Source organism: Coloeus monedula (genome assembly GCF_965178545.1).
Source record: "Coloeus monedula genome assembly, chromosome: 6".
NCBI classification, from domain to species: Eukaryota; Metazoa; Chordata; class Aves; order Passeriformes; family Corvidae; genus Coloeus; species Coloeus monedula.
The window spans coordinates 9,403,896-9,431,007 of record NC_138786.1 but is presented as its reverse complement, the minus strand read 5'-3'; the positions used below and the strand labels follow the sequence as shown (position 1 = coordinate 9,431,007).

Sequence of the window (27,112 nt, the reverse complement as noted above, 5' to 3'; positions counted from 1 at the left end):
TTCCAATAAGGCAGCTTTGAAAGCCAGATCAGCATCCTTTGGCATTACTTGTTAAGTTCAGCATATTAGATATTTCCATCATTTCTTCAGTACTTCACTGCACCATCAGCGAGCCTTACTTTTTCCTCCATCATCTTCCCCTCCAGGACAAGCGACTGTAGCTCTCCAGTCCATTAAGCGCTGAGAGCGGCGAGCCCCTCTGGATATGAACTGGATTCGGTTCCTCGCCGTGCCTGACTCAGCCATGCGTGGTGCACCGCTGACGTGTGACCCCGCAGCTCCGCGGGCCGGCCCCGCCGGCCGCCGCCATTGGGCCCCGCGGCTGACGGGCAGGGGAAGGCAGGGCCGGGCGGCGGAGCCGCGCCGCGGACCGGCTGCGGAGCTATTTCGGTCCCGCCGGCTGCCGGGCTCCGGCACACGCGCACCTCCGAGAAAGGTTACCGCAGCTTGCCCTGGCACAGCTCTCGCGTGTGCAATGATCAGCCCAGACAGGCAAAGCCACGAGAGTTTCAGGGGACGGTGCGTTTGTTCCTGTAAAGTCTGCCTGGATTAATATTTCAAATAAATTCACCTTTCACTGACTTCATAAGCAGGTACAGCAAGAGCCTTTTGAGAACGAGGCAGCACAACCTCAATTTTTTAATCTACAAGCATCCCTTTTCCAGCAAGTCTAAGCTAGGAAAAATGTACTATTCTTTGTGACAACTTAAGCATCATTAGTATTTAGCTACACTAATCAGTACATTTACCGATCACAAATCACTGTGCATTGGCACAGCAATAGGTCATCAAATGCTTGATAAGTCGAGCCCACCAAGCACAAAAATCAACAAAGCAAATTAATACACAAGTCGGTAAAATTTTCCAAAGATTTTTTGGCAGGAGGATAACCAGGCACTATGAGACAGCTTTATTTAAATAATTCTTTTTAGAATGTCTGCAGGCTGTTTTAAGGAGTCACAATACACTGGAGCAATAGTTTAAAAAAAAAAAGTCCTACAATAAATAACAATCAAGATGTCGTAGGGTGGAAATTAAAACATGATGCAAGCTGAAGAAATGAGGAGGATTGTTCAGCAAATGACTGCTGTAATAAAGAGGGAAGTCAAGAGGAAAAACAAGAGACTCGTGATCAGAAAGGCAGGAGAACATCGGCATTCCGGGCTGAAGAGTCAGCTCTTTACACATGGAAGGAAGATTTCTGCTCATACAATTTCAATTACCCAAACCAGTGAATCTTCTCCTGGTTTTAGGGTCTTGTGATGGTTCACACAAGCACCCTCCCCATGCCCCAGCGGAAGAATAACCATCAGCCTTGTAAGCCTTTTCTTCCCTTCAAAATAAGCCAAGGAAGACATGGCTATAATAAGCTGCATGAAAAGCATGCTGGAAAAACCTCTCTCAGGCATTTTTTGCCTCTAATAGAACAGTCCCCCAGCAGCAAGGAACAGTGCACTGGTTCCCTATATGGGGTCTCCTCCACAGCAGAATTAGGATGTGTTTTCTTCTTTACTCCTATGTCAGGTAGAAAGAACATGCCATGGATAGGTTATCTCCCAACTCCCACAAAACCACCCCTCAGGACAGGACACGCACCCATCAAAATCCTACAGAGAGTCCAGAAGCCACGCTTAACTTGGGGCTCCACGTAAGGAAGCCCTCAGAAAGAATTCTCACTGCTTAATTTGGGGACTGCTACAGGATCTTCCTTCAGCTTGAAGCAGAAACTCTGTCAACACTTTCCACCCTCCAAATTCTTTAATATTCACATAATTCTGGTCTCCAGTGGGTTCTCTCAACCATGAGTAATGTACTTCTTAGTAATTCAGTTCCATTTCAGGAAAAGATCTCACGAGTGGAGTGTTCAGTTGCCAAAGGAATTACTTAAAGCAGCAAGGACTTAACCTTTAGGAGGGAACACATTCACACTTTATGACTTCTGCCAAGCTACCCAAACACAAGACCTTCATAAAAGAATGCTGGTTGCCCTTATTTATATACCAATTTCTGCTCCATTTTCAACATGGATGTTAAGTAAAAATCAAACTTCAAGAAACTCAGAAGCATATTATCCTCCTTGGAACTAGAAAGTGCCTCCATTTATTAAAAATCAGCTTCAGAAGTTCAAATTCAAAAGAACTGGATCCAAACACTGAAACAGTATGTAGCCATTACAGTTTCTATTCTCAGAGATTAAAGGTACAAACAATGAAGAGTTGTCCATAAAAAATTCTGGTTCTGAGCATAATCACCCTAAAGTGCTGTGTTCTAATTACATGTGCCAAAGTCTACCACAAATAATATCTGATAATACTTGGGAAAGGCAGTCTGGGTGCTGAAGAAGTTCAGGAGGATTTAGTGTGTGCTTTTGCTCTGGAAGTTGCTACGTTTCCCTTCTCAGCAGTGTCAATAAGCTGTTGTTTCAGAATGATGAAGGATGTCAAAAAGGAAATAAAACCCCCACTCTCCACAACTCTAAGATCACTCACTATACCTTGGGTACCCTACAAAAGATTAATAGACTGGTGGTTTTGAAAGTTATCGCCAAGTGCAGCCCATTATTCTAGATTCCAAGAACAGCTCTTCCCAGCCCATCTCAGTTTCTCCTAATGGCTTTCCATCCTGGTGCCTACAAAGCCTGGATTAGGAGATTTTGATCTGCCAGTCCCAGGCTGCCATTAAGAGCAGGCATGTTAGCAGTGAACTTAAAGCAGGTGATGCACAGTATAACCCGAGCCCATAGCAAAAGCAGGCCTCATTATTTTCATGCCATACCTTGTGTAGGCCTGTCCCATGCTGCAGAATGTTCAATTGAAGAAATCCAATTTATAGGAAAAAAAATAAAACCTGTCCCACAGTGGAAAACAGATTATACATTCTGATATCATTCCACAGATGAGAAAGGGACTCTTCTGGGGATGCTTCATGCACTTTACAAAATGCTGAGAAAAGTGGCACTTCCATTCATAACCCATGAATGCATCCTCCCAGCATGCAAGAATAATATTGGGGGGAAAAATCCCAGCATTTAGCATCTGCACAATAACTTCTCATTTATGGACAAGATTTAAAAAGCAATTGAAGGTTTTCAAAGATTCAAGAGTCATGGCAACAGAGTCAAAGCAGAGTCACATTTTGTTCATAAATGCAGTAGTGCAGGCAAGACTTTGGATCTAATAATATCTAAACAGAATGAACAAATAAGAAACTGTCAAAAGGGACTAAAACAGAAGCGGATTTAGAAAATTAACTCCAGGACAAATCTTAAGGAAGAGGCAAATTTAAGCCAAAGGTTTTTCAGCACAACTCCAGTAAAAGCACTCAGTGCAAGAGAATTAGTATTGAAGTCTTACAACAACAACAAAAACTCCAACACTACAGAGAAATTACATGTGGGAAGCTAATAAGTGATGAAAAATTGAATAAAAAGTACAGAGCAGCAAGACCTAATAATGAGAATATGAATTCAGAGACCATTTACTTGAACCTTCACCACTGTTAAGTCAATATATGGTTCCTGAACACTTTCTTCCATCTTATTCAGGTACTTAAATAAAAAGCATCTTCAAAAATTTTCTGTAATAGCTTAGACAAACAAGACTGTTTGTATGATTACTTAGTCATCTTTTAAACCATACAAACCCATCCTGACAGGCTCTGCAGATTTATACCAGGGATCATATGCATTATATTTTTAGTCCTTATTTTCTGCATCTCTCCCTTCTGAGTTTTCCATTCCATTGCCCATCTCAGAACAAGTAAGAAACAGAAGGAGAGAAAACAACAGTACAGCTTGGAAGGTTTCAAAAACTGGACTCTCACCAAACTAGACAGAACAGGATTTAATGCTGACCTCTGTAAGTATTCAATACATTCCCCTCCCTTTGGTGTTCTGCCTCATGTCCTTGGCCCCAAACAGACCCGTGGCTTTCCTTGCTGCCACACAAGCCCTACACACAGGGCTGCTCACAGCCCTAGATTATGTTTTCTACGAGTCAAGAAAATTATCTAAGCTATTTTAAGAATGTTAAGGCTGGAGGATTAAACACTTCAAAGCACCAAGAAGTGACAAGCTAAGCATCTATCTCCTGTATTACTCCCTTGCTGAGATTATTTATTACAAAGCTCTTATTTCACCATTACGTTTTCCAAACCAGAAGTATTTTCTTCTTTATGATAACAAGGTGTATTTTGAGTAAGACAAACAAGACTGGAGCACTCAAACCTTTTAACCTAACAGTTCTAGTTATATTATAACAACTTATGCTTCCAAATGCATTTTTCCCCTCACACTGTATTTTTCACATAGACTTTCACTTGTCTGGAGGAAAAAGTGTCAATTAAGTCAGAAACTATAGTAATATGTCTACATTCAGACACACAAAATCCATCCTTTTGTTCATGCTTTTGAATAAAGCACACCATTTTCCAATAATTAGATTCTCTGAAGTAATCAAGTATCTCAAAGGATTAAGGTAACAAAATATTTATCCTTAATTTATCCCTTATTCTATTACAACATCAGACTATTATTTAGGTTCTCATTCTCAAAGATTTCCAAAATCACTTTATTTGGGGGGAAAAAAAGTTTAAATGATCAGATGTTAGCTTGAGTACTATATCCCTAGCATACACATTACGTTTCCATAAAAATGCTGTTCAGCATTGGAAACAAATCCAACAGCTGCAATTATCTTTGAGGCATAGATTTCCTACCTTTTGGTGAGTGACCCTTGAATTCAGGTTGCATGAAATGATCAACAGCAGCTTTTCTGAAAGGCACAGGCCATGGATGTCCTTGAGTTAACTCCTATCTGCATCGAATAATCTTTGCAGAAAGCAGCACAGCTTTTTACTGAAACATTTCCACATAATCCACCCCAGATCACACATGGTCAGAGGTGTCCTGTTCCTCTGGGCTGGATTTACCCAGCTGCAGCTTCCAGCTACCACACTATTACAAACTAGCCTGCTGACTACAGCTCATCACCATAATTTTTGTGACTGATCAATAAGTCACTGTTCAACCTTTGGGTTTTCCCTGTCTCAGAAGATATTTAGTAACTTTTGTATCTTCAGGGAAGATGTTGATTAGAGGCAATTCTGAACTGCTGACACCAGACTTCCAGTAACTTCACCACCCACCCAAGAGCCCTTTTGACCACATGATGTTGCTGGAGACTTGCGTTCCCCGCTCTCCCCGCTGTGTCAGTGCCCCTTTTGGTGCAATGTCCTTGACAGGTGACAAACACGGTGTCCTTGGCTCGCTGCTGTTAAACACTGTACTCTGTCACACGGAGAGCACCCGGTATTTGCACGTGTCAGACCACTCAGATCGCAGCTGTTAACGAGCCCTTTTCAGGCCCTAGCAGCCCCATCACGGGTAGTCTGTTCCAGTATCAGTTTGGGGTTTTATTCCAGATCCCCCATCATGGGAGGCAGCACGGGATCAGAAATGAACCACCTGGACTGGGCTCAGCAGGGAATCGTCCGGGGGCACTGCCCAGCCCTCACTCCCACACAATGCCCTGTCCTACCACCACTGGTCACTGCCAAGGCTGTGCCACACTGGGATCCTAAAAACGGAGCAGGATCAGCCACCCCCCAGACACCACCACCTTAATAAAAACATCAGCTGTACAAAGCTACACCCCACAAACCTACCCTGACCAGTAGCACCAGCTACCCTCTTCGGGTCTGTGTTAACCACTCCATTATTCACAGCACAGGCCTCTAATTACGTGGGTCTCCTCGAGAACCTTTTAATTACTGGTGCATTCTTCCTCCCTGCCCTCTTGGATTTCTCACAGTTATTCAAGAATTAATGGTGGAAAATAACCCACAATATTAATTACCTACAGAATACTTTGGACAACACTTGAGTCCAGTTTATCTGCATCAATACAATTAAAAAGTGAAACAAGTTGCTGGTATTGAATATGCTCCTTAGCTTTTTTCCTATCATCTTGCCAGTAGGAAAGCTTGAATAACTAACAATTTTAGCTCGTTAACAGAGATGTTTCAGTTATATTTAGCACTTCTCAAAGGGCAAAGTACTTGAAAGATACACACTTATTTGGATGCTTAAATATCTTTCCAGCAATATGCTTCTTCACATACATTTGCAAGGTGACTAACTGCTTTACTTAGCTCATTTTTGAACACTGTATGCTGGAAAAACACTAATTAATTTCATCACTTTGTCAAATCAAAAAGCATTTAAAAAAACATTCTTACTGTGAGGGATGCGGGCAAAAGCAAGATATGACACACAGCTTTACAAAAAGTGCTGCAGAGAGTGATACTTGCAGCAAGCAACTATTAGCTCTCACCATGGACAAGCTGCACATATTTTAAGGATGTAACTCCTAGCAAGCACCCCCAAAAAATTCATGTATTTAGTCACTCAACTAGTGTCTTGATATGCACACAAGGCATTCAGGTTCATTTTTTTTTAAAAAAGTACTAAAATGCAACCCATGGCAAAACAAATCTAACCACAGATTAGGGAAGCTGACAAATCAGGTCAGAAAACACCTTTTAAAATAATTAAGAATTCCTTGTAAGAAGAATTAAAACGTTTATGACAGGACTTGCCACAACCAGATACAGTAGCCTTTAGGATGGACTTTCAGTGTAGTTTTTGAGATGCAATAGATGGGACACAGCACCTACCTTGAGTGTTTACAAAGTTTACGAGGTCTATTATGCAATTTCCGATCCCAATTCTCTGGATCACTGGAGTTACTGTCATAAGGATGAGGCCGTCCTGCCATTCCACTGCCAGCTTCCTCACACTACTGCTCTGAAAAGCACACATGCAGCACTCACAACCTACATTAAGAGAGCAGTGTTTACCTTTAAGTAATGCCACACAGGAAAAAAAGTCAGACATGCAGAATTTAGTGTTGTTAGGTTTTGATTTTTTAAATGCAGATTACAGAAAAATAGGATACACTGAAGCAGAAATCGCATGACAATAATATTTTATACATTTTGCTGATACCTGCACTAGAAAGAGTATTTTGTTATAAGAAATATGGTTCTATAAATGCTGGCAGGCAACTTCAATTTTGCAACAATTAAATTCACTGTGTCCAAACAGAAAAGTCACTGGTTACAAAACACAAGACAAACACATCATGATTTTCTTTCAAATGTATAAAGTTAATTCAAAGGAAGATCCCAAGTGTAGAATAGAGACCAACAGTTTTACAATTTGAATGGCTGACCAAGAGGAAAACAGAATTAACAGTTATGTCTGTGTCCTCACTCCAAAACAGAATCAACAGCAATCCTTAGAAACACTCAATGTGGTCCAGTTTCACTGACTTTTGCAGAAAAGTCACCAAAACTTAATAAAAATAGATATGATAACTACCCTTGCTTAAGTGGGGTCTGATATTATGTCCAACTCCCTTTAAAATTCTCTCATAGATGAAACCACCCTATGACTGTCAGCAAAGACAGCCAATCTCAACAGACTGGTGTTCAATCATACCTCTAAGTGACACTTGTGGCAATAGAGTTGGATAATTCAGAACAGCCTGGTTACAAAAACGATAAAGTAGCCACAAGTGAGCAGCTGATGATTGCACAGCATCTGGAAAAAAAATTGAATTACAGATAGATAAACCTTCCAAGTAATGGGAAGTCTATTATGTTTCTTTAAAATTTTAAGCTACACATTGTAGAAATATTGTATCTTTACCTCACCCCACCCTTAATATATTTGCATTATATTCAATGAAACTTACCCTATGTGGAAGTGAGTCCCAAAGCAATTGAGACCTCTTTAAAACACAGTTATTTCTTAAATAAACATGGAGAATGGAATAGCTCTCCTGGCAAATTTAGATTCTCCTAGCTAAATTTAGACCCCAATGTTTTTATTACTGGGGAAGAAAAGAACAAGCTTCCTAAAAATGTTGGTTGCATCGGAGTTTTGCCTTCATGTTCAGTCCTACCCAAGAAAACAGGTTTAATACAAAGTATACAGTCTCCACCACAGGGTTGGGTCTTTTTCCTGTTACATTTTCTAAAATTAAATGCACTTTGATTGGAAGACTCCTATGGTCAGGTGTCCATATAGAGTCAAGAAAGGAAAAAGCATTTTATTTAAAATTACAGGAAATACTCAACTTTCTCATGCAAGGAAAAAAAAAAAATGAAAAAAGCCCCAATAAGCATTTCATTGTGTATTACCTGGAAATTCAGGTTAGCAAAGCACAGTCAGTATATGAGGGTATTACACAGAGAAGGTTATAGGATCTACACACATTTATCAGGAGAAACAAGGAGAAACCTACAACCTATGTCAGAACAGAAGAAGTATTATTAAGGAGACAAGGGGAAGGAAGGCTGGTTTATAAATCCAGTCAGGAGTTACTTCAGGAGCAGTCGTTCCCAACTGAGGTGCAATACCATGTACACAAACAATACAAGAATAAAGACACTCTGTATCTTGAGTTGAAACAAATTATGTTCATTAGATTGAGTGTGTTCAGCAGAGTACACAGAGAGCCTTGCTACTCACGGCAACAAGACCCTGTGGAACAGGGAGCCAGGAGCAGCAATGTCCCAGGGACACCACAGCTCCCACTGTGCCATCACACCCAGCTCCAGCCTCTGCTGGGCCCTGCTTCCATGCCAGGCTTTGCCAAAGCACCACAGCAACTCAGGGCTCCTGGAGCACCACACGTTTCTTCACAAGCTTTTGTTTCTATCTTCCCTTTAAAACCGTCTACGTGCTTTATAGACACCTCACCCTCTCAGGTACACACCAAAGCAGGTGCCTCAGGAGAAACAGGCACCCAGCACCCAGTTCTGAGTCTTTGCATAGAGACCAATATTTGAATTTAGCTTTTGTATTCAAAAGATGCTCAAAAGCAGCTGTTTTCATGAGAACTGCTGCTGAAAGGCCAATTTAAAGCCACTTCCTTAAATTGTCTCACACTCTGCCTTCTCCCCATCTTTCTTATAATGAACATTCAACAGGAGAGTGCAGGTCCACACACACTCCAAAGAAAAAGCCTGTTCAAAGTAGGATCAGCTCCTCAGTGTGCTTTGCTATGCTGCTCCTCACTTAAGCCATTACAAACAATAGGTGACACAGAAGGACAGAAACAAATGGAACTGCTTCCCCTGAACAACAGCATTCCCTTTTCCCAGCTTACAGCACACGAGGAACCCCAGCAGTGTCACTGATGAAGTGCCAGGCTGGCACCCAACTCAGAACCAGAGTACAGCTATGAAAAGAAGGGAAACAATCCCAAGTGTCCAAAGCTACATCTTGTGAAACTTCTTATTTAGCTCCAAACATGCCACACTATGAACAGTCTTCCCTCCATCCTAGACTCCACAGGATCTCAACAATTAACACTTCTCTAAAAAACAATTTGCTGTAACGCAGCCAATTTTTTCTCCTTGACCACTGCTGATAGTGCTTTTGTGCAGATTATAAACAAATGTATTTGTCAACTTTATTATGAGTTTTAACAAACCTTTAAGATTATAAATAAGGAACTCTTTTGTTTTTCTCTGTTGAAAATAATTTCTTTTTTCAATTAGAAAATGCTGTATAAATTCTGTGGAGTAACTAACCAGTCATCCTGATTAATTTTTAAACACTTCTGCAAACCCATTTTTTCCTGCGGTAGAAAAGAATGTTATAGCCGTGGTTTGTTTTTTGGGGTTTTTTTTTGCATGGATTCACACTGCAGGCAATAAACAAAGCATGCCTTGAGGAACATTCTGACCTTGTGTACAAGAAAAAAAAAAAAAAAAAACAACCAAAAAAGCCCTGCAAGAGCACCTGGCCCCAAATATTATTCAATGCCTTCCACGAAAACAAGGAACCACATCTGAAATGGCACCGGGATCACATGAAATAAAGAATCAAATCCAAATGCCCGCAGCAGATCACACAACACTGGTGTATTGGCCAAAGTGGTTGACATTCTAATTAGCTAATTACAATTCTCCAGGTGTAAAGAATGATTTCATACCCTTCTGCAGAAAGCAAATACTCCAGAGAATCATCACAGGGAATAATAGGAAATCAGGAAGCTGACTTTAATTTCAAAGCTTTCAGTACAGACAGCTAGAACACTTAAGATTTGCTAACATCAACTTGAAGCCAGAATCATTACTAATTTATGAATGTTGTAGGCTACTGAAATACAAGGGAATTGTAAAGACCTAGTGGGTTTGAGAAGCTAAAAGTCGATGTGGTAGAGCCACCCCAAACATTGCAAAATGCAGTAATTAATGTGTTTACAGCACTACTTGAAGAGCTCATGAAAGGATGTACCATACATCAACTTGTGATAGATGTTGAACAGATCATTTTAAATAATACTTAAAGCACATTCAGTTCTGTGCCATGACAAAATAGAATGCACAAAGGTTGCACGGCAGATCAAACAAGGGTCAGACAACATCAGGTGCTGGACAGGAGTGGACATGCACTTTTGTGAGATGCAGGACTTGCATTTTTCAAGGTACTACAGGCTAGCAGGGGGTGGAGAATGCTCTCTGGAAATCTTTCAGGAAAGAAGTAAAGCTAATCAAAACCAACATCAACGTGTTTCCAGCCAGCCAGTCACACTGTAATTGCTGAGAATACCTGTAAGCTGCAAAACTCTGGAGTCTCACTAAAAAAGATGATTACAACACCCTGAAATTCTGAGGCAGAGGGCCAAGATGTCTTCTGGCCACCAGCTCATCAGGTACAACAAAGATCTGATGGCTGTCAGTACTGAGGACAACAATCAAATAACTAACACGTAATACTTCAGGCATCTCCTCAGCTCTGAGCTTTGGTCAGAAGCATTTCCAAAAGTAGGACAGGTTTCAGAAGTTCCTCTGCTCTAACCTGCTCCCTCAGCAAAGTGCACAGGAAAGGTGAACCAGGATAATCAGGAAGCTCCAACAGACAAGTCACCAGCAAGGGCAAAACTTGGCATCAGTTGTGACAAAGAAACTCCAAGACTCAGATTAAATATTTAGACTTTCTGTAAGGGGTGACAGTCTGCTGTTCACTGCCTCTAGTCATCAAAGCACAAAAGCAGCAACAACAAAAAGGAACTTCCAAGTCAGATTTACTGGGAATGCAAGCACGGTGACATTACATCCTAATTAAGAAATACAGTTCAAAGGACACATGCTCATAATGCAAACACCACATACCATGGAAATCCATACCTGTCAAGTGAGTTCCTTGCAAACTAGTGCAGACATCAGTCACAATTCAGCCACATAAAATAGCTTTATAAATTATCATCACTGAAATGTTATCAAACTGATGCTGATTAAAGCACAGCTAAAGAGACATCCTTTGCAATACAGGCTCAACATTAACATAGCAGGTCAGGATTGAAGCTCCTCTAAATGAGCAAGTGGGAAAAAGAAAGAATGAAAAAAAACCTGAGCAGTCACAGGAAGCTGCTGATATTCCTATCTATAGCAGCATAAACAACAGATACCCAGGAACTATCCTGCAAGCTTTAACTCTGTAATTCCTAAAGGGAACACGATGATAAAACAGCTGTCTGACATTGGAAGCCTAAAAAGCAAGAGGCAGATGACTCCCAGCTCCCCCTCTGCATTAGGGCTCATGGTGTGAAACCTGCCCAGCTCTACCTGTAAAAAGCTCAGTGAATGGAGCAACTTCTCCCCCCAAAAGCAGAATCGTGGCTAGCAGTGCAGGAAAAAGGAGCAGAACCCAACTCCTTGCCACTACTACTGGCCCCATCCCTTGAGGCCTCCAACACACAGAGAGCAGATGGACACAGAGCTTCATCACACTCGGCACCAGGGATGAGATGAAGGGCACCAAAGCAGCAACCACATTTCTTGAAGTAACAAGCAAGGCCTGTACCCATGGCTCTACCCAGCAGTGACAACACATCTCAGCGAGCAAGAAAATTCACACACAGATTTTCACACCTGAAATGAATTCTAAATTACCTTCTGCTTTAATACATATTTTAAGAGATACATACTTTCATTGATAAGCAACAACACCAGGCCAAGATTTAAGCAACATTGCTAAAGGAAAGCTGTGCTGAAAGGAACTGGCACGCAATGAGGTTCTGATTTTTGTGTATGAATACAGGACAAAGCAGCCCCAGCCTGAAGCACACAAGCTGCAAAAACACACAGTTTATAACAAAGTGACAGAAAACCCAACAGTGATGACATCTGTTACTAATTTAACACACAATGTCATCCACACATCAGCTGTTCACCATTTTCAAACGCAATTGTGCCTAGAAGAAAAAGTGGGCTTCAGGAAGGAATTTCATGTGGGATATGAAAGCTGCTTTAGCTTGCTGCCTTTCTTAACCCCCGGGTTCCCTGGCATTAACACACAAACGTGCTGAAAACACTTCCAAGAGCAGCCTCAAACAGCACCATCTCCACAGAGGGCAACGATGAGCACAGGCAGGATGCATGATGAGTTTTGGAGACAGGAATGGTACAAATCGAGGGGTCATACTCAAAGGCTTTTGGCAATCTGCATCTTAATAGGAAAAGAAAATCTCTGTCATGTTTTGCAAGACATCCAGTCGAAGACACATTGACAGACTTGCCAAACATGGTGGAACAGTCTTCCTTAGCTACAGGGCAATGGATAAAAAAAAACGGGGGAAAAAAAATCAGCCAGTTCCTTTTGACTGTACTTGTGTTCAAGCTATAGGAATTCCAGGTAACCGACACCAGATGATGCAGAGACACATTTTGTAGCTCAGAAAAAAGATAACAAGTGTGAACCATCAGGTTATGAACTCTGAACAGTGTGAGGTTGGTAACTGGAATTGTTTCTCTGGGACACCTAATTCAATAGCAAACCTAGGAGGGAAAGAGAGCATCTTTCAGGGAAAGGATCAACAAAGCTGAAGCAACAACAGAGCTAAGTACTCTTTAAATGAATCACTGAAGGTGATTCATGAAGAATATAGGCAAACAAAAGTAAGGAGAACAGTGTCAACAGTCAAAAGGCTACTGAGAAGTCAGCTTTTAAGCATGTATTCGAATTTGTAAGAGGCAGGCAACAATAAAGACCAAAAAGATAAAAGGCTCAACCACTCCTTTGGACAAAGAAGCCAGACAAGTGACAGGAACAAACCTGGAAGAGGTCTATGATGGAGCTGCATCCAAATTCTGAAAGAAAAGGGTTCTATAGTGACACACTGGACGGGACCAGAGATAAAGAGGAAAAAAATGCACACACAATAGCTACAGACAAAAGTGAACTTAAAGAAAAAAACTAATGACAAACAACCGCAACACGTAATAGTATTATGACAGAGTTATCATACAAACAGCTGATATTTTCTGCAAATAAAATACGGTTACATAGAAACAAATTATAAAGATACTGAACTCATTATGAAATCGTTTGAGTGCGTAAGCGACTGCTCAGGAATTACACGACGGCTGTCAAGCAGACCTGAGCAACACCACTGTCTCTGTACAGGCCTCACAGCGACTGCTGGTGCTACCAATAAACAATACACGATGAAAACCAGGAATTTAAGTCGTGCCCAGCCTGCTCGTGACACCTCCCGTCCCAGAGCTGTCGGGGCAGGGCGGCAGGCGCAGGTAAATCTGTCTGCGGGGCTTTGGGGGTGAGAAAGCTGCAGCACGCGGCCGCCGGCAGCAGGCGGGGAGCTCCCGGAGCCTCCCCCCCAGGAGACATTCCCAACCCACCTGGACGCGCTCCGGTGCCACCTGCTCCGCGTGACCCCGCCGCCGCGAGGGGGTCGGACTGGGGGATCTCCGGAGATCCCTTCCGATCCTAAAGGCTCTGTATCAAGGGAACCGGCACCGGCCCGGCCGGCCGAAGCCCCGAGACCCCGGGCTAGAAGGGTGCCAAAGGCCGCGAGCCGCCGCGGCCGCCCCCGGCCACCCTCACTCACCGGCTCAGCCGCCGCCGCCTCCCGCCGCCGCTCCGCCAGGCCCGGCACCCGCCGCCACCTCTCGCGAGAGCCGCCCCCGCGCAGCAGAGGAGGCGGCGGCACAGCCCGGGTCTCGCGAGACTCGCGGGGCGGGGCGGGGCGCGCGCGGGACGCCGTTGCCAGGGAGCGCCCGGGGGCTCCCTGAGGGGCGCGGCCGCCGCGGGGAGGGGGGTGAAAAACTGCAGCCTGTGAATAAAAAAACCCAACGGAAAAACACCACAGCGAATTAAATAAGTTAACAAAAGAGAAATCACAACATGTCACATAGAAACAAGATAAATCCCCCGCACAACCCTCCGCCGAGGGTGGGGGCGGCCAGTCTGAGGGGCCGGGGAGGTGCTGGAGAGCGAGCGCCGCCCGACGGCCACGGGGAACGGCGGGGCTGGGGAGCCGGGATAGCCCTGAGCAGTCGGGATCCCCCTTGTGGAGCCGGGATCTCCTCCGTGGAGCCGAGATCTCCCTCGTGGAGACGGACTCTGCCCGGTGGAGACGGGCTCTGCCCTGTGGAGCTGTGCTCTGCCCTGGGGAGCCGGGATCTCTGCTCAGGAGCCGGGCTCTGCCCTGGGGAGCCGGGATCTCCCCTCAGGAGCCGGGCTCTCCCTGGAAAGCCGGGATCTCCCCTCAGGAGCCGGGCTCTCCCTGGAAAGCCGGGATCTCCCCTCAGGAGCCGGGCTCTCCCTGGAAAGCCGGGATCTCCCCTCAGGAGCCGGGCTCTCCCTGAAAAGCTGGGGTCTCCCCTCAGGAGCCGGCATCTCCCCTGAAGAGCAGCATTGAGGGGATGATAGCGGGCCAGCTGCCACATAATACAGTTTATCTAGGTGAGCTGATGTCTCCGATATCTCAAGATTAATCCTAGAACTGATTCTGATTTAAATTACAACTCTGTGTTTGTACAGCCCTATAGGTTATATAGAGTCTGTGTAATCCGCTGTCTGTTTAGGAATACAATTCGTGGACGTGCCTCTCATTCCATAATACTCCAGCAGAACTATCCTGTCCCGCAGTTTAGGTACCCACAGTGAGCTGAAGTGCCACAGGTGGCACTAAACCCTTCCCACTCCTCTTGGGTCAGAGGAGGGAGAATAAACCCATACTGAGCCGCAGATACTCGGACCTAAAGAAAACATTTGTCCTTTTTCTAAAATATTCTGTGATGCATCATTATTAAATACAAGCAGGGCTTGACGTCCATATCAGGAGAAAGAACTCCTTATGCACATTGGGGACAAGAGGGGAAGAGGGGGCAAAAGAGCGAGGACTTGTGCCTTTGCTATGCCCAAATGCCCCATAAAGGATGGCAGCTTTGCTGCAATAGACAGCAAACCATGAATCTGTTAAATTAATTCTCTCTTCCATCATTTAACAATGGCCAGAGAGATAAACCACACAGTTCTAGAAACCCAGCAGCAGAATGAGGGGCAAGCAGCTCGCACAAAAGCTGTCAGAATGTGCTAACAAGGCGAGGAGTCAGATGCCACACGTTCAGTGGTGAACTGAGCAACACGAAACAGGAGCATTTACAGCGGCGAAGTCAGGAGCAGCGGCTTAGAAAGCCAATCAGTCAAATAGCCAGCAGTAGGATTTACCTATAGATCTCACATCTTCTCTTGTTTCTGTTTGACTTCTTGTGGTTTTGGCTTTGATAAATTTTCATGAGCTTGTTGGGTTTTTTTTTTCATATGCTACTGTTTGGCTTCCCCTGAGGATCAATACTGATATTGGTATTTTTGTTTCAATGAGTCACCAGTGAGAGACATGATTAATCTTCTTTTCACTGAGAATTGTATTAAAACCATGTGGGTGCAGTCAATATGCATCTGCACAGGATAGGTCTTCAAGGACAGAGGTCCAGGTAAAAAAGCCTTTTTTCAGATTATAAAAGCAAGGTGATCTTTCGCCTCTGCTTGCCCCTAGTGAGGCCACATCTGGAGTGATCATTTGACATACATTTATCATGACTCTTTTATTTCTTTTCTGACTCCTGTTGTTACAATTTATTATGATGATGATTTGTTATATATAAGTGTTTCAGTAGCTCTATAATTTCTCACCATCCTCTTTCTGGTGCCCTCAATCTGTTAAAAAGAGAGATGACCAAAACTGCACATTTGTCCAGATGAAGATGAATCTTTGCATTTCTTTGTATCAAAATGTTTTTGATAACATCCTCTGCCCCACACTGAGCCTTTTGCTGTTTTAGCTGCTCCTACACTGATCAGAGGTTTAAGCTGAAACGCCGTTAACAAATCTACTTTCTAGATAATCAGTAAGTAATTATATTCAAAATACATCTTATTTTCATTGGGCGTTACCTAGCGCTAATTAATCTGCCACTGTGCTGTCTTTAGTCCTGAAAAGTCATACTGTAAGTGTACAGAAAGTTTAAATATTTGTGTAATCATCATTCATGTACTGGATAGCTGGAGATTAGGAGGAATAAGTTGTTTGGAGAATAGAATTTTTTGTTTAGATCAAAATGAAACAGGTTATGATTCTGGCACTTGAAGATTATATAGTTTTTGCATGTGTCATTATTGTAAGAAGACATAAATAGCTTTGTGCTATTGGTAAACACCTTTTGTTTGACCACCAATATGATTTTCTGTGCAGGAAGAATGAAAGGAAAAATAAAAATTGCTCTCATCATTGCTTTTGTGCTTATTTTGCTGCCATAAAATTAAATGGCTTAATAGTATTACCCCAAATGTGAAATTATATCTAAACAGTCACAGGTGAGTCCATTCTTATGCTTTAAAATAATGTCCAAGAGCTTTTGGTCCACTTTATTTGGTAATATATAAGTGAGACATAGGTACAAAAATGCAGTTTTATTTATTGAAGTTAGCACAGATGTCTGATTAAGGAATAAATAGAAAGTGCACCCTAAGGCCTTGATCCTACAACCAGACAAGTGGCACGGAACCCTTGTGCCATCTGCTCCCAGCATCAGGGCCTTTGCATTGCTAAAAGGATGGCCAAGAGGATGGGCTACAGTTCACTAGTTACAAACACATCTCTAGCCTTCAGCAGACTGCATTTATATCTGTAGTGAGTTAGGAGGGGTTTATGAGGCTCCCCAAGGTGTGCCAGACATCAAACAAACAAATAAGAGCCAGCATGGGAACATCCATGCAGCCACTTTGGCTTAGAGCAGCAATTCATCTGGGTTTGAGCTCCGGCAGTGGCACATTTGGAGGCACCCACCTCCAGTATTCCTACTGGGAAAACCTCCTTATTCATCAGAAATGACTGAGGCTCCTGAGCACATGTGTGCATGTACCATGCAAAATAATTTTGTGTGTGGCACTTTTTAAAATTATTGTCATAATTGATTTTTTTCCTATACAATTCTTTCCGAGTCTTGCTTGGAGTTTGAATGTATTAGAGCTAATGCTTCCTCTCCCATTCCATCCTCTCTGATTTCTGCATGTTAATGGTTCTCATTCTGGAGGTCTGGAAAAATGAGATCCCAATTCTACAATAAATTGCATATGGAAATGAGTAATTTTATTTATGAGAGCCACTGGTCTCACAAAAAAAATTACTTACACATGAGGCCCAACACAACATACAGAAATTCAGGGACAGATAGTTTACAGAAAAAGTGAGGAACAAAAAATATGTATCACAAGATTTTTGCTTCAATTGTAATTGTCTGGTGTAGAATCATTTCCCAGTTCTATAGTTAGGGCCATGCTTACATAAGTGCTACCATCTCTGCCCCCACTGTTTCTGCAGTTAATTACAGGGTTTCATCTTTTGGAGGAGAGGAAGGTAATCAAACCTTCCCTTCATTTCTGTATTTTGCAAAATTCTTCAGATTTTTTTAAAATTTTATCCCTTTGTACTTTAATCTTAAGATTTGCCTTCCTATCGTATTTCTTTTATGTTTGCACTCTTTAATCCTAAATTATTATCATGCAGCTTTTGCTATGTAATTAATGTTCATCTGATTTTAGGTCTTCTGCAGATAGAGGTGGGTTTAAGATTACATATTTCCATTAGTACAAAGTTAAACAAAGTTTAACCCTAGGGCCTGTTGTTGAGACAGGCTCCCTTGCATTTATTCCTTGCTGGTTAACAATACAAGCAGGCCTAGTGATTACATACAAATGTTGCCCACATAAGAGCTGTAGAACTGGTCTTAAATGGTTTTCCAGTTTTCTTACTGGTTCGGGTTTCTTTTTCCTTTTATGCTGGCAATTTACAAGATACATCAGCCAAAATATACCCATCAATTGTCCTAGACTGTAAATACACTTTATTATTTGGTAGTGAAATGTCTCACTCAGAGGGGCTACAACCTTGAACAGAGCCTTTAATCCTTACTGCAGCTTGAATAAATATTAATGAAATGCCCTACTTGATCAATGCTATGCAGACATGTGCTTACATGGACAGACATGCTCTGGCTTTTCTCATTATGGCTTTGTTTTAAAGAGGACATCCATGTAAGCCTTGTCCAGATCCATGGATTTCTTCTGCATTGCTGCCCGCAAATGCTCCGGCAGCAGCCTCCGGCCCAGGACAACGTCATCCTTGCTCCGAGGCCTCTGGGTCCGAGCGTCCTCCAGGGCGCTGTGCACATCCTGCAGCTTCATCTGCAGCCAGTCCTGTCTCTCCACAGTGTGTCGATGCTCGCCGAGGTTATGCATTAACTGCATCTCACTCACTGACCTTTTCCTGCAGCAAGGGAAAGCAAAGAAAGAGGCCCATGGTGGCCCTTCTTGGATTCCAGAACTTGGCTCAAAGGGCTGGGTTTGGGAACTTTTGTGAGGTATCACAATACAGAGCTGTAGAACCTGCCTGGCTGATTTGTAAAGGGTTGAATGACATCTGGAGAAGAGAGGGAGAGTGGGTGGTGATTTGTTATTGGTAATGGATATATCAGTGAGAAGACATCAAAAATGGGAAGTAGTTCCGTTTTGTGACAATATTATTTGACCCTATAATTTAGTTCAGCTATATAGAGGAGCTTAGGCCTTATACAATATTAGGTCAGGGATCAATAAAACTATGGCATTTATTTAGAGGCAGTTTTCTGTGAATGCTAGAGTTAAGGAAGCATGATTCCCGGTGGATTTGTGTCTCATCTGGTTGATGTTAGTGTCTAAGTGTGAGTTCCAGCTAGATTCTGGCACAGTACAAAAGATGCTCACATGTATAGATCCCCAAGAAATGAAGCTTGCCCAATTTGAATACTAAGAGAAGATTTATACAATTTTTTTCCCTCTACTCAGCTGCCTATTTTAAAAAAATATGTGAGAACTCAGAGTGTCTGCGATCTTTATAGCTGTTTCTAGAGGACAGAGTTTGGCCAGCTTGGCCAAGGGGTTCAAAAGCAGAGACAGAACTCACACACATACACAGACAAACCACCACGTTCTCAAGAGCAGCAAAAGCCATCCAGCATGTAATAATGTACTTACATCATTGGTCTTCCGTCAGAGGTTGTAAAAAAGCATATGGCACATAAAATGATGGCAGCCCGGGCCAGGTGTCTTATGGAAGTCATTTTGTCTACAAAGGTAGAAATGAATACATGTAACGTCTGTGATTCAAGTTGTTTCTGTTCATTCCAAAGAAATTTAAATTAGAGAAAAAGTTGAAAAACATCAGAGAAGAGTTTTTTTGAAAATGTTTTTTTCAAAAGGGTTAGAGCAAGGCACGCAAATGAAGGATTTACTTCTAATACTAATTTTGTGAGCAACTTATTGCTGTTTTGTCGGCAACTCCACGAATTTCGGTCAGCCTTAGCAGCCATGAATCATCATCATCATCATCATCGTCATCGTCATCTCATCATCATCATCATCTCATCATCATCATCATCATCAACTAGGTACCTATCTCTTGCATAATTGGGTGAAAAGTACCATGTTCTTTCAATATTATTATTATTATTGTCATCATCATCATCATTATGACTTTGTAGCCTTCAAGTCCAATGAAATACTTGTGTACAGCTATTCAAATGAAAAGTTTTATTGTTTTCTCTATTTCTTTCACATAATCTTTAGAATAAAGAGGCTGACACTTTTCCTGACAATTTTGCATAGAGGCATAACTCAATAGAGTTATGCCAGTTCCTGTTGAGTTACAGAACGGAATTCAGAAATAAGCTCCTCATTTTTCCAGGGATAATCCTGCATTTTCTGTATGAATTCCTCTCTGATTTTTACATCATCATCAGAACTGCCATTTGGAATATATTTAGAAAGTATTTACCACTGATGATGCTAGAACAGGCAGAAACGACACAGTTCCAATATCAGTTTCTAGTTTGGATTTTCTGTATTGGCAGTCAGAAAAGGCATCTTTTTGTTACCACTTAAGAAATTGGATACAGAGTAACTGAAACCTAAGAGATACAAAACTCCGCAGTGCCATTTTTTGAGATAGTTTCTGCAGCTTTATCTAGGTCAGAAAAGCATTTATAACATGGTCTCTTTCATGACAGTATCAATGAGGTCCTAGCAGTCCATCTAACCAAGTATTACAAATCCAGGGTTTGAATTCACTTCTAGACATTTCTTGTTCACTGTCTGACTTTTTCATTTCGCAAATTTAGTTCAGATAACATAGCAGGTTGATCTTACTAATATTTACTTGTTTTTTCAGATAGTCTGAAAAGACACTAACACAAAAATGGGTAAAGAATCAATGATAAAATATTCTAATAAGTCTTTCAGAGAGCTTGGAAAAAAGTAGAGTGTACTTACCAGATAGAATGTTAAAGAGATTTCTGGCTTGGGTATGTCAGCAGATGACTGTCTCTTGATGTCAAGTATATTTAAAGACCACTGAATTGGTTTAGTGGACCCCTTAAATGTAACTTTAAAATAGAGCTTCTAAGTAACTTGGAAGCCCTTTTATTGTCTCAGTTGATGTCACTGTCACACACACCCTCCTGACCCTCATGTACCCACCCTCAGATGCTTTTGTTGATTTGACATTTCATTTACAGGGTAAAGAGGCCTCAACAGAAAGAAAGTCCTGGGAAGCTGTGAGGAAGTTTGACTAATAAATTCAGAATTGTGCCCAAGATAACATGAGCTCTGGAGCTATTGGAAGGATTTGCAAAGAAAATTTGAGTTGTTAAAAGCACGCAGGTAAAACTTAAATGAGTCAGTAAGGTTAGTGATCTATAAGTGCAAGATTAAAACAAAATATTTTTGCAAAATATTGGAAAGATAACATCTATAATACTTGTGGGAAATAAGAATAGTCTCTTCAGGTCAGAGACAAGGTTTCTTTCTGAAAGAACATACTGGAAAGGAGCAGAAGCCCCAAGAATGATAGAGGATCATGTTTTAAATGAGAAGCTGGTGCCACTGAAAAGTTGTTGAAATGGTGTTAGACCCTCACTGCTCTGTTCTACCTGTACCTGTGAATAGCCCTGAATGTCCCAAATGTGCTAACTAGAATGAAGGCATTTGAAGCAGCTGAGATATAAATTAGTACTTCATAAATTTTGGGAAAGAAATATAGAATTCTGCCTGCTTTCTAAGAAGTGAAATGTGTAAATCAGCAATACTTTCTCATATGCATGAATAATGATTATTTTTGCTGCAAGATGTTTTTCCTGTGTTAGATGCTTCTTCTGACTTCCAGTGTATTTCTCTGGAAAAAAACCCAAGTAAATAATCCACAAACAAAAACCAGTTTGCATCTGCACATTTTAACCCAGAATTTGCAAGATATTATTGCTTTTACAATGAATGCTTTTTGCTTATGTTATATTCCTGTTGTATTTCATAAAGAGTTATAAAATTACATGGGGGAAGGGAGGGAAGGACCAGAAATTCCAAAAAGCTCTAGAGATCTCATGGTTCCCTCAGTCTATAAGGGAGCAAACTGAGAAGTAATGAAGCAATTTATTGAACAAGTTCAGGAAAACAGAGTAAAGATAGCTTTCAGCATTACATTGTCAGCTGTCAATATCCTTCCCCCTAAATGCAGCATACAGGGGTTTATGGGAATATGTTTTATTAGGAGATTTGTATCTCCTGTAAACACCAGGATATTAACCTGAAGGCTAAAACACGGCTAAACTATTATTAAAGGATATTCCTAGGTATAATGTGACTAAAAATGTACAGTGGGATGGCATTACAGGCGAGGATTTTTAAGTCTCCACACAGTTGGTAATGAAAAGCTCCCTTTTTTAGATTTTACTGTAACATATGTAAAACCTTTAATGAAAGTCTCAAGGTGATTTTTTTACAGAGACCTGGCATTCATACGGAACCTTTAGCATGTGACAGCAAAGGCTGAAGTAAAGGACATGTGTTAGAAAATCTAGTGTCATTTTTATTCAAAGGTAGTGATGGGTTTTACCTAAAATTTTAAGCAGAGATGAAAAAGATGCAGTTTATTTCAGGAGAGCGAAGATACAAAAAAAAAAAAAAAATTCAATATTTTCCCATTATTAGTAAACAAAAAGAGCCTGCGATGGTAATTTTGCATGGCAGCTCAAAATCTGCATCGCTTTATATGCAGAAAAAATAACTTGCTTCATTTGGATTATTCTCCCTGAAGTCCATAAATTATGTTATTTGAAAATACAGTTGCTAATAACTTATCCAATGTCATCCATATTTGCTAAACTTGGCATATCAAACGTAGGAATGACAGATAATGGACCAAGTGAATGTAGTTTTTTTACCACATACTGTAATTGTTTACACTTTTGTTTGGATACAGTGTATCCAGTGTCTAACGAGGAGCTGAAAACAGTACTGAGCTCTTTTAATGTTTCAGTCAGATGATGATTCATGTTCAGATTCAAAATTTTCCCTGTCTTAAGCATCTTTTTAAAAATTCAGATCTCTTTTGGGCACTGCTTAACTGATCCCAGGAAATCAGGGCTAACATCTGCTGAACTGCTGTTCAGTAAGAGGCTTAAGACTGCCCAAATTTATAGATACTACCACAAAAAAGAAACAACAGAAAGAAAAATTAAATATTATCTTCTCAATTAGAAGGCATTTCATGATCCTTTGTATGTATAAGATTGTGCACATAAATACAAAGGAAAAGTATGAGTGACAAAACCTGCAGTTTCTTAGGAATTTTTCTTGCCTACAAATGAGACCTGACCTACAGAAGACAACTTTTGCTCCTCTTGGAATAACAGGAGGGAAAACACAGTGGATTCTGAGTTTTCATATTCTGAAAGCAGCAGGCTAAGAATGAGCCAGTGCAGGAATCAGTGGGTACAAGTGAACAGAGCAGTCATGGATGTATAAACCATTAAATGTTTCAGGTACCTGCCAGACAAAGGCAACTGATTCAGAAATTGATTACAAAGTCTTGGTGTAGATGTTGCAGCAGCAATACTGACATTTCTTTTCCTTTGGAAGATGACAAAGGGAGAGTGGGCAACTTTTTACAAGACTTAGGCTGAAATACAATTACATTTAGAAAATTTTAGTTCAAATGTGTGTTTCTTCATGTACATCAGCAAACTTTCTCAGGCTAGATCTAATCTTGAGTCAAGCGTTCTCTTCTACCTTGATCAAAAGCTACAGAATGCTATATGGAAATGAGACAATGTAACAATATCACCTCAAAAGTTTGTTACTGTAAAGGCTTCTCTGTGCCAGGAGGCATTACAGACACCAGGCAAGGGCATGGCACTTCTGAAGAGAGGGCTGAAAAACTGAAGGTGCTGGAACCACAGTGAGGGAGGGAAGAGCTGACCACAGCCTTTTCCTCTGGCAAGAGTTTTTCTTGATCAGCCAGAACCCTACCCTTCCTTGACCTTTCCTTATAGATTGTACAGATACCTGAACCATTTGGGCATGAAGAAATCCCTGTTGCTTTGTTTGCAGGTGGTGTGCCACTGACGTTGAATTTGTGCCTTTGGATGTAATCAGACTCCAGGGTTGAAAACAAGGGGAAAGCAATTAGACAGATTTTACAGCCAGGTAGGTGAACAATGACCATATTGTGAAAATTCTGAATTCTTTTTAAACTTTTTTTGCATATTCTATTGATTTTGTCAAGGGAAAACGTTAACTGCATCTTGAAATTAAACACATCCTGAGGTACTGGAATATGGTTAGAGGACACAAAACTTTCTAGAACTGTACTGTTCAGTGACTAAAACATTTTTTTCACAAATTAATGGTGTCATCTGGTGTATTATTATTCCTACAAAATTCTTCATCCCCTAGATTTAAGGCTTCGATGTTGCAGTCAGATTACTGCTGTGCTATTTCCAACAGCAGGCTTTTTCCACATTGCTTGTTCCAGAGGGTAGCTCCAGATAAAATGCTTTCTAACTGCAGCTATGGCTTAAAGGATATTAGTAGGTCATTGAGCAAGGGAACAAAGTAATTGATGACACACTGGATGATTGGTGAGGCAACTTTCTAAATGTGTCCAAGGAATGTTTCTGTCTTGACACAATGAAGAGCCGAAGTGACAGTCAGTAAACTCTTTAGAACTTCATTTGATTGACAAGATTTGTGGCTTTTCAAATACCACAGCAGCATGTTTGGTAATTTATGTAAGCAATGTTGGGTATCTTCAGGTGGGTTTTGGGTTCATGCAGCCAGATGAAGCTTCAACCACATGACAGTTTTCAGTTAGAGAAAAAACAGCACAAGGATTTCTCAAAAGATCACCTATCACAGTTCTAGTTTGTGTCCAATCTGCTTCATACAGTGGGGTCTAAGCCATTCATTTTCATTTGGAAATAATTGCTTGCCAGTATAATTTTTCTCCAGTTACATAAAATCTTTCATTTGAGAATCACAGTATTTCTGAATCTCCCTGGGTTTTTTTCTGAGGAAAATATATACTGATGGTGCTTGTTTCTAGGCTATGGACATGCAGACAAAGATGGATTAAATGCAAACATCAGTGAGAAAAATATCAGAGAGAGAACAGAAGCTGATAGATTCTAGTCCCAGCCACCTGACTTTAAGTTCACTTGTTTACCTGGAGAGATGGGCTGAATGTTGTCATGATAATTGTGATCCTGATTATTTCTAGAGCTAAATAATTAAATGGAACATATGCAATTAATGGACACCTCCTTTGCTTTCAGTGTGGCTCAGCCATGATATCTAACAGAGCTGTCCAGTTTATCATAGAATTTCTCTATTGACCTATCATGGGCATGCCAGGCTTTGATGCTGTGATCAGGAATGCACGAGTGCTTGCTCTCTGCATGCCGCCCCATATGATGCCTGCCTAGAATTTCACATAGCATTACATGGCTGTTTTGAAGACCACATGGAGGCTCCTGCTTACCTCATCTCTCTTTCATGAGAAGAATCTGAAGCTTGGTGAAACAACCCAGAGCAGCCTGGAGGAATGTTTAAATGGCTGTCAAGGGAAGTCATGAAGCAGAGCTACCTCTGAGTCTCTACATATTTCACTGGTCAGTAACCAAAATGCTGTTGTGCATCCTGAACAATAAGAAAAGCCATGGTTAGTTTCAACAAATACATATTGGCTCATTTTTAAAGTTCTGTTAGTGAATTGTACACTGAATATGTAAGTATTTATAGAAATGTGAGTGAAAGTCTAGGTTTTGATTTGGATTTTAAAGCTCTGCTAAGTTATTTTACAGTCAACAATTAATAAATATTAGCCCTCATGACACGGAAACATAATGCTGTCAATGTTCTGCTGAACTCAATGCTATAATGAACAATACAGTACTTTATGACCTTTTCAAGTAGATAGGAAGCTGGTACAGTACTCAAAACTGCTGTTGGATCATCAGATTTTAGGGATAATACCAAATTGGATTATGCATATGCATACTCACACACATATATAGTCATATATAGGCCAGAATATTTATAGGCCCTTGCTGGCTCTGAGTGCTTTGTGCAAGCCTGAGCTCCCTTTCAATGCCATACAGGGCACTTGGAGCTCTAATGAGGGCTCAGGTTCTTTTGTACCAGCCCTGAAAGCACCATGGTATCCCTGACAAGTCACACAAGGACATCAGTTTTTAGAGCACAGGTAATCCCAGAGGGAAATGCATCCAATATTGAAACAGGGATTCCATTACTTGGCCAGTCTCAAGTACTTCTCTCAGGGCTTCAGGATTCAGGAACCTTCTCTTCAGTAAATACCTGCACACACAGGCACATACATGCACACTCTATAAAATCAACAGTGTAAAAGCATTTAGGACATTTACTAGATAAGGTTTGAATAGTTAAATATTAGGAGCAGCAGATACCTGCAAGTGTCAGGTTTGACCTAACAAAACCATTGTAAGAATGAATGTGCCAGCTCTGCATAAAAGAAACATGAAGACTCAGGATGATACAGGATAAAACAAGGAAGGTCTGCAGGTTTCATGCAGGTAGCCACGTATTTTTCTATCCTTTCTCCTGACAAGACATTTCAAGTTCATATTCCCATATATTTTGCAGCCACTGCAGATGAGCAGATAGCATCCAAGTAAGCAATCTGGAGCCTGATGAAATCTCATGGGAATGATGAGTACAATTTGCAAAAGAAGGATGACATTTTGGACCTTTCCTGCAATCCAGTGACTATTTTGAAAAAATCTTAGTCCACAGTCAGCTGAAAAACTCATAACCACACAGAACTGGCATAAATGATTGTTTTGTTTGGGTTTTGAAAGAAAATATTGTGCTATGTGCTATGGAAACAAACAAGAAATGCAGACCCCCTAATAATGGTGATACTAAGAAGGAAAATATGTTGTAATTAATACAAAGCTTTTCATTATTTGGGCTATGAATTACAGCAAATAAAATGCTTTGTGTTATATATTAAAGACCTTGTCCCAGAAATAAACCCCTTGAAATGAAAACTTCTAGGTAAATAATTATCAAAGATTAACTCCATAGATATATAATTTGAGCTGAAGTTTCTTCAAGATAATCTCTTAATGTATTTTTACATATATTTAAGCTATTTTCTAGAGGGTAACACTTTTTCTGTATTTTCCCTGCTTTATTTAATACAGCCTTTTCACTAAACTATTAGCTGGACTATTGATATTTGTCAAAATCAAATTCTTGAACTAATAATTTTCTTCATTTTAAGGCCATACATATTATTTGCATTATATGTACATTTTTTAAAAATCTTCCTGTGTTGATCAGAAATTTTCTCAAAACCAATTTTTTTTCCTAGCATCTCCT

The 27,112-nt window shown here is 41.0% G+C and overlaps 2 protein-coding genes across 5 annotated transcripts in view; both read right to left on the bottom strand.

The window, feature by feature from the left end:
• The window catches only part of BTBD10 (BTB domain containing 10), a gene marked incomplete at its 5' end in the record, with an annotated part of 28,771 nt that extends 14,774 nt beyond the window's left edge, over window positions 1-13,997 (bottom strand). The window contains one exon of one of the 4 annotated variants that reach the window (XM_082283905.1): window positions 13,926-13,997. Coding sequence is in view for 1 of the 4 variants with exons in the window: in XM_082283904.1 (XP_082140030.1) it covers window positions 6,676-6,776 (101 nt within the window). Of the gene's footprint in view, window positions 1-4,716; window positions 4,979-6,675; window positions 6,777-13,716; window positions 13,851-13,925 lie in introns of those variants that run through there. The other 3 variants (XM_082283906.1, XM_082283904.1, XM_082283907.1) reach the window with 3 other exon arrangements.
• A 4,388-nt stretch (window positions 13,998-18,385) lies between these two features.
• On the bottom strand, window positions 18,386-19,479 carry PTH (parathyroid hormone; the record flags this gene model as incomplete). The annotated part of the gene is made up of 2 exons (XM_082283018.1): window positions 18,386-18,647; window positions 19,394-19,479. 2 exons carry the CDS (start codon window positions 19,477-19,479, stop codon window positions 18,386-18,388), a joined length of 348 nt encoding a protein of 115 aa, XP_082139144.1.
• Between the last annotated feature and the right edge of the window lie 7,633 nt (window positions 19,480-27,112).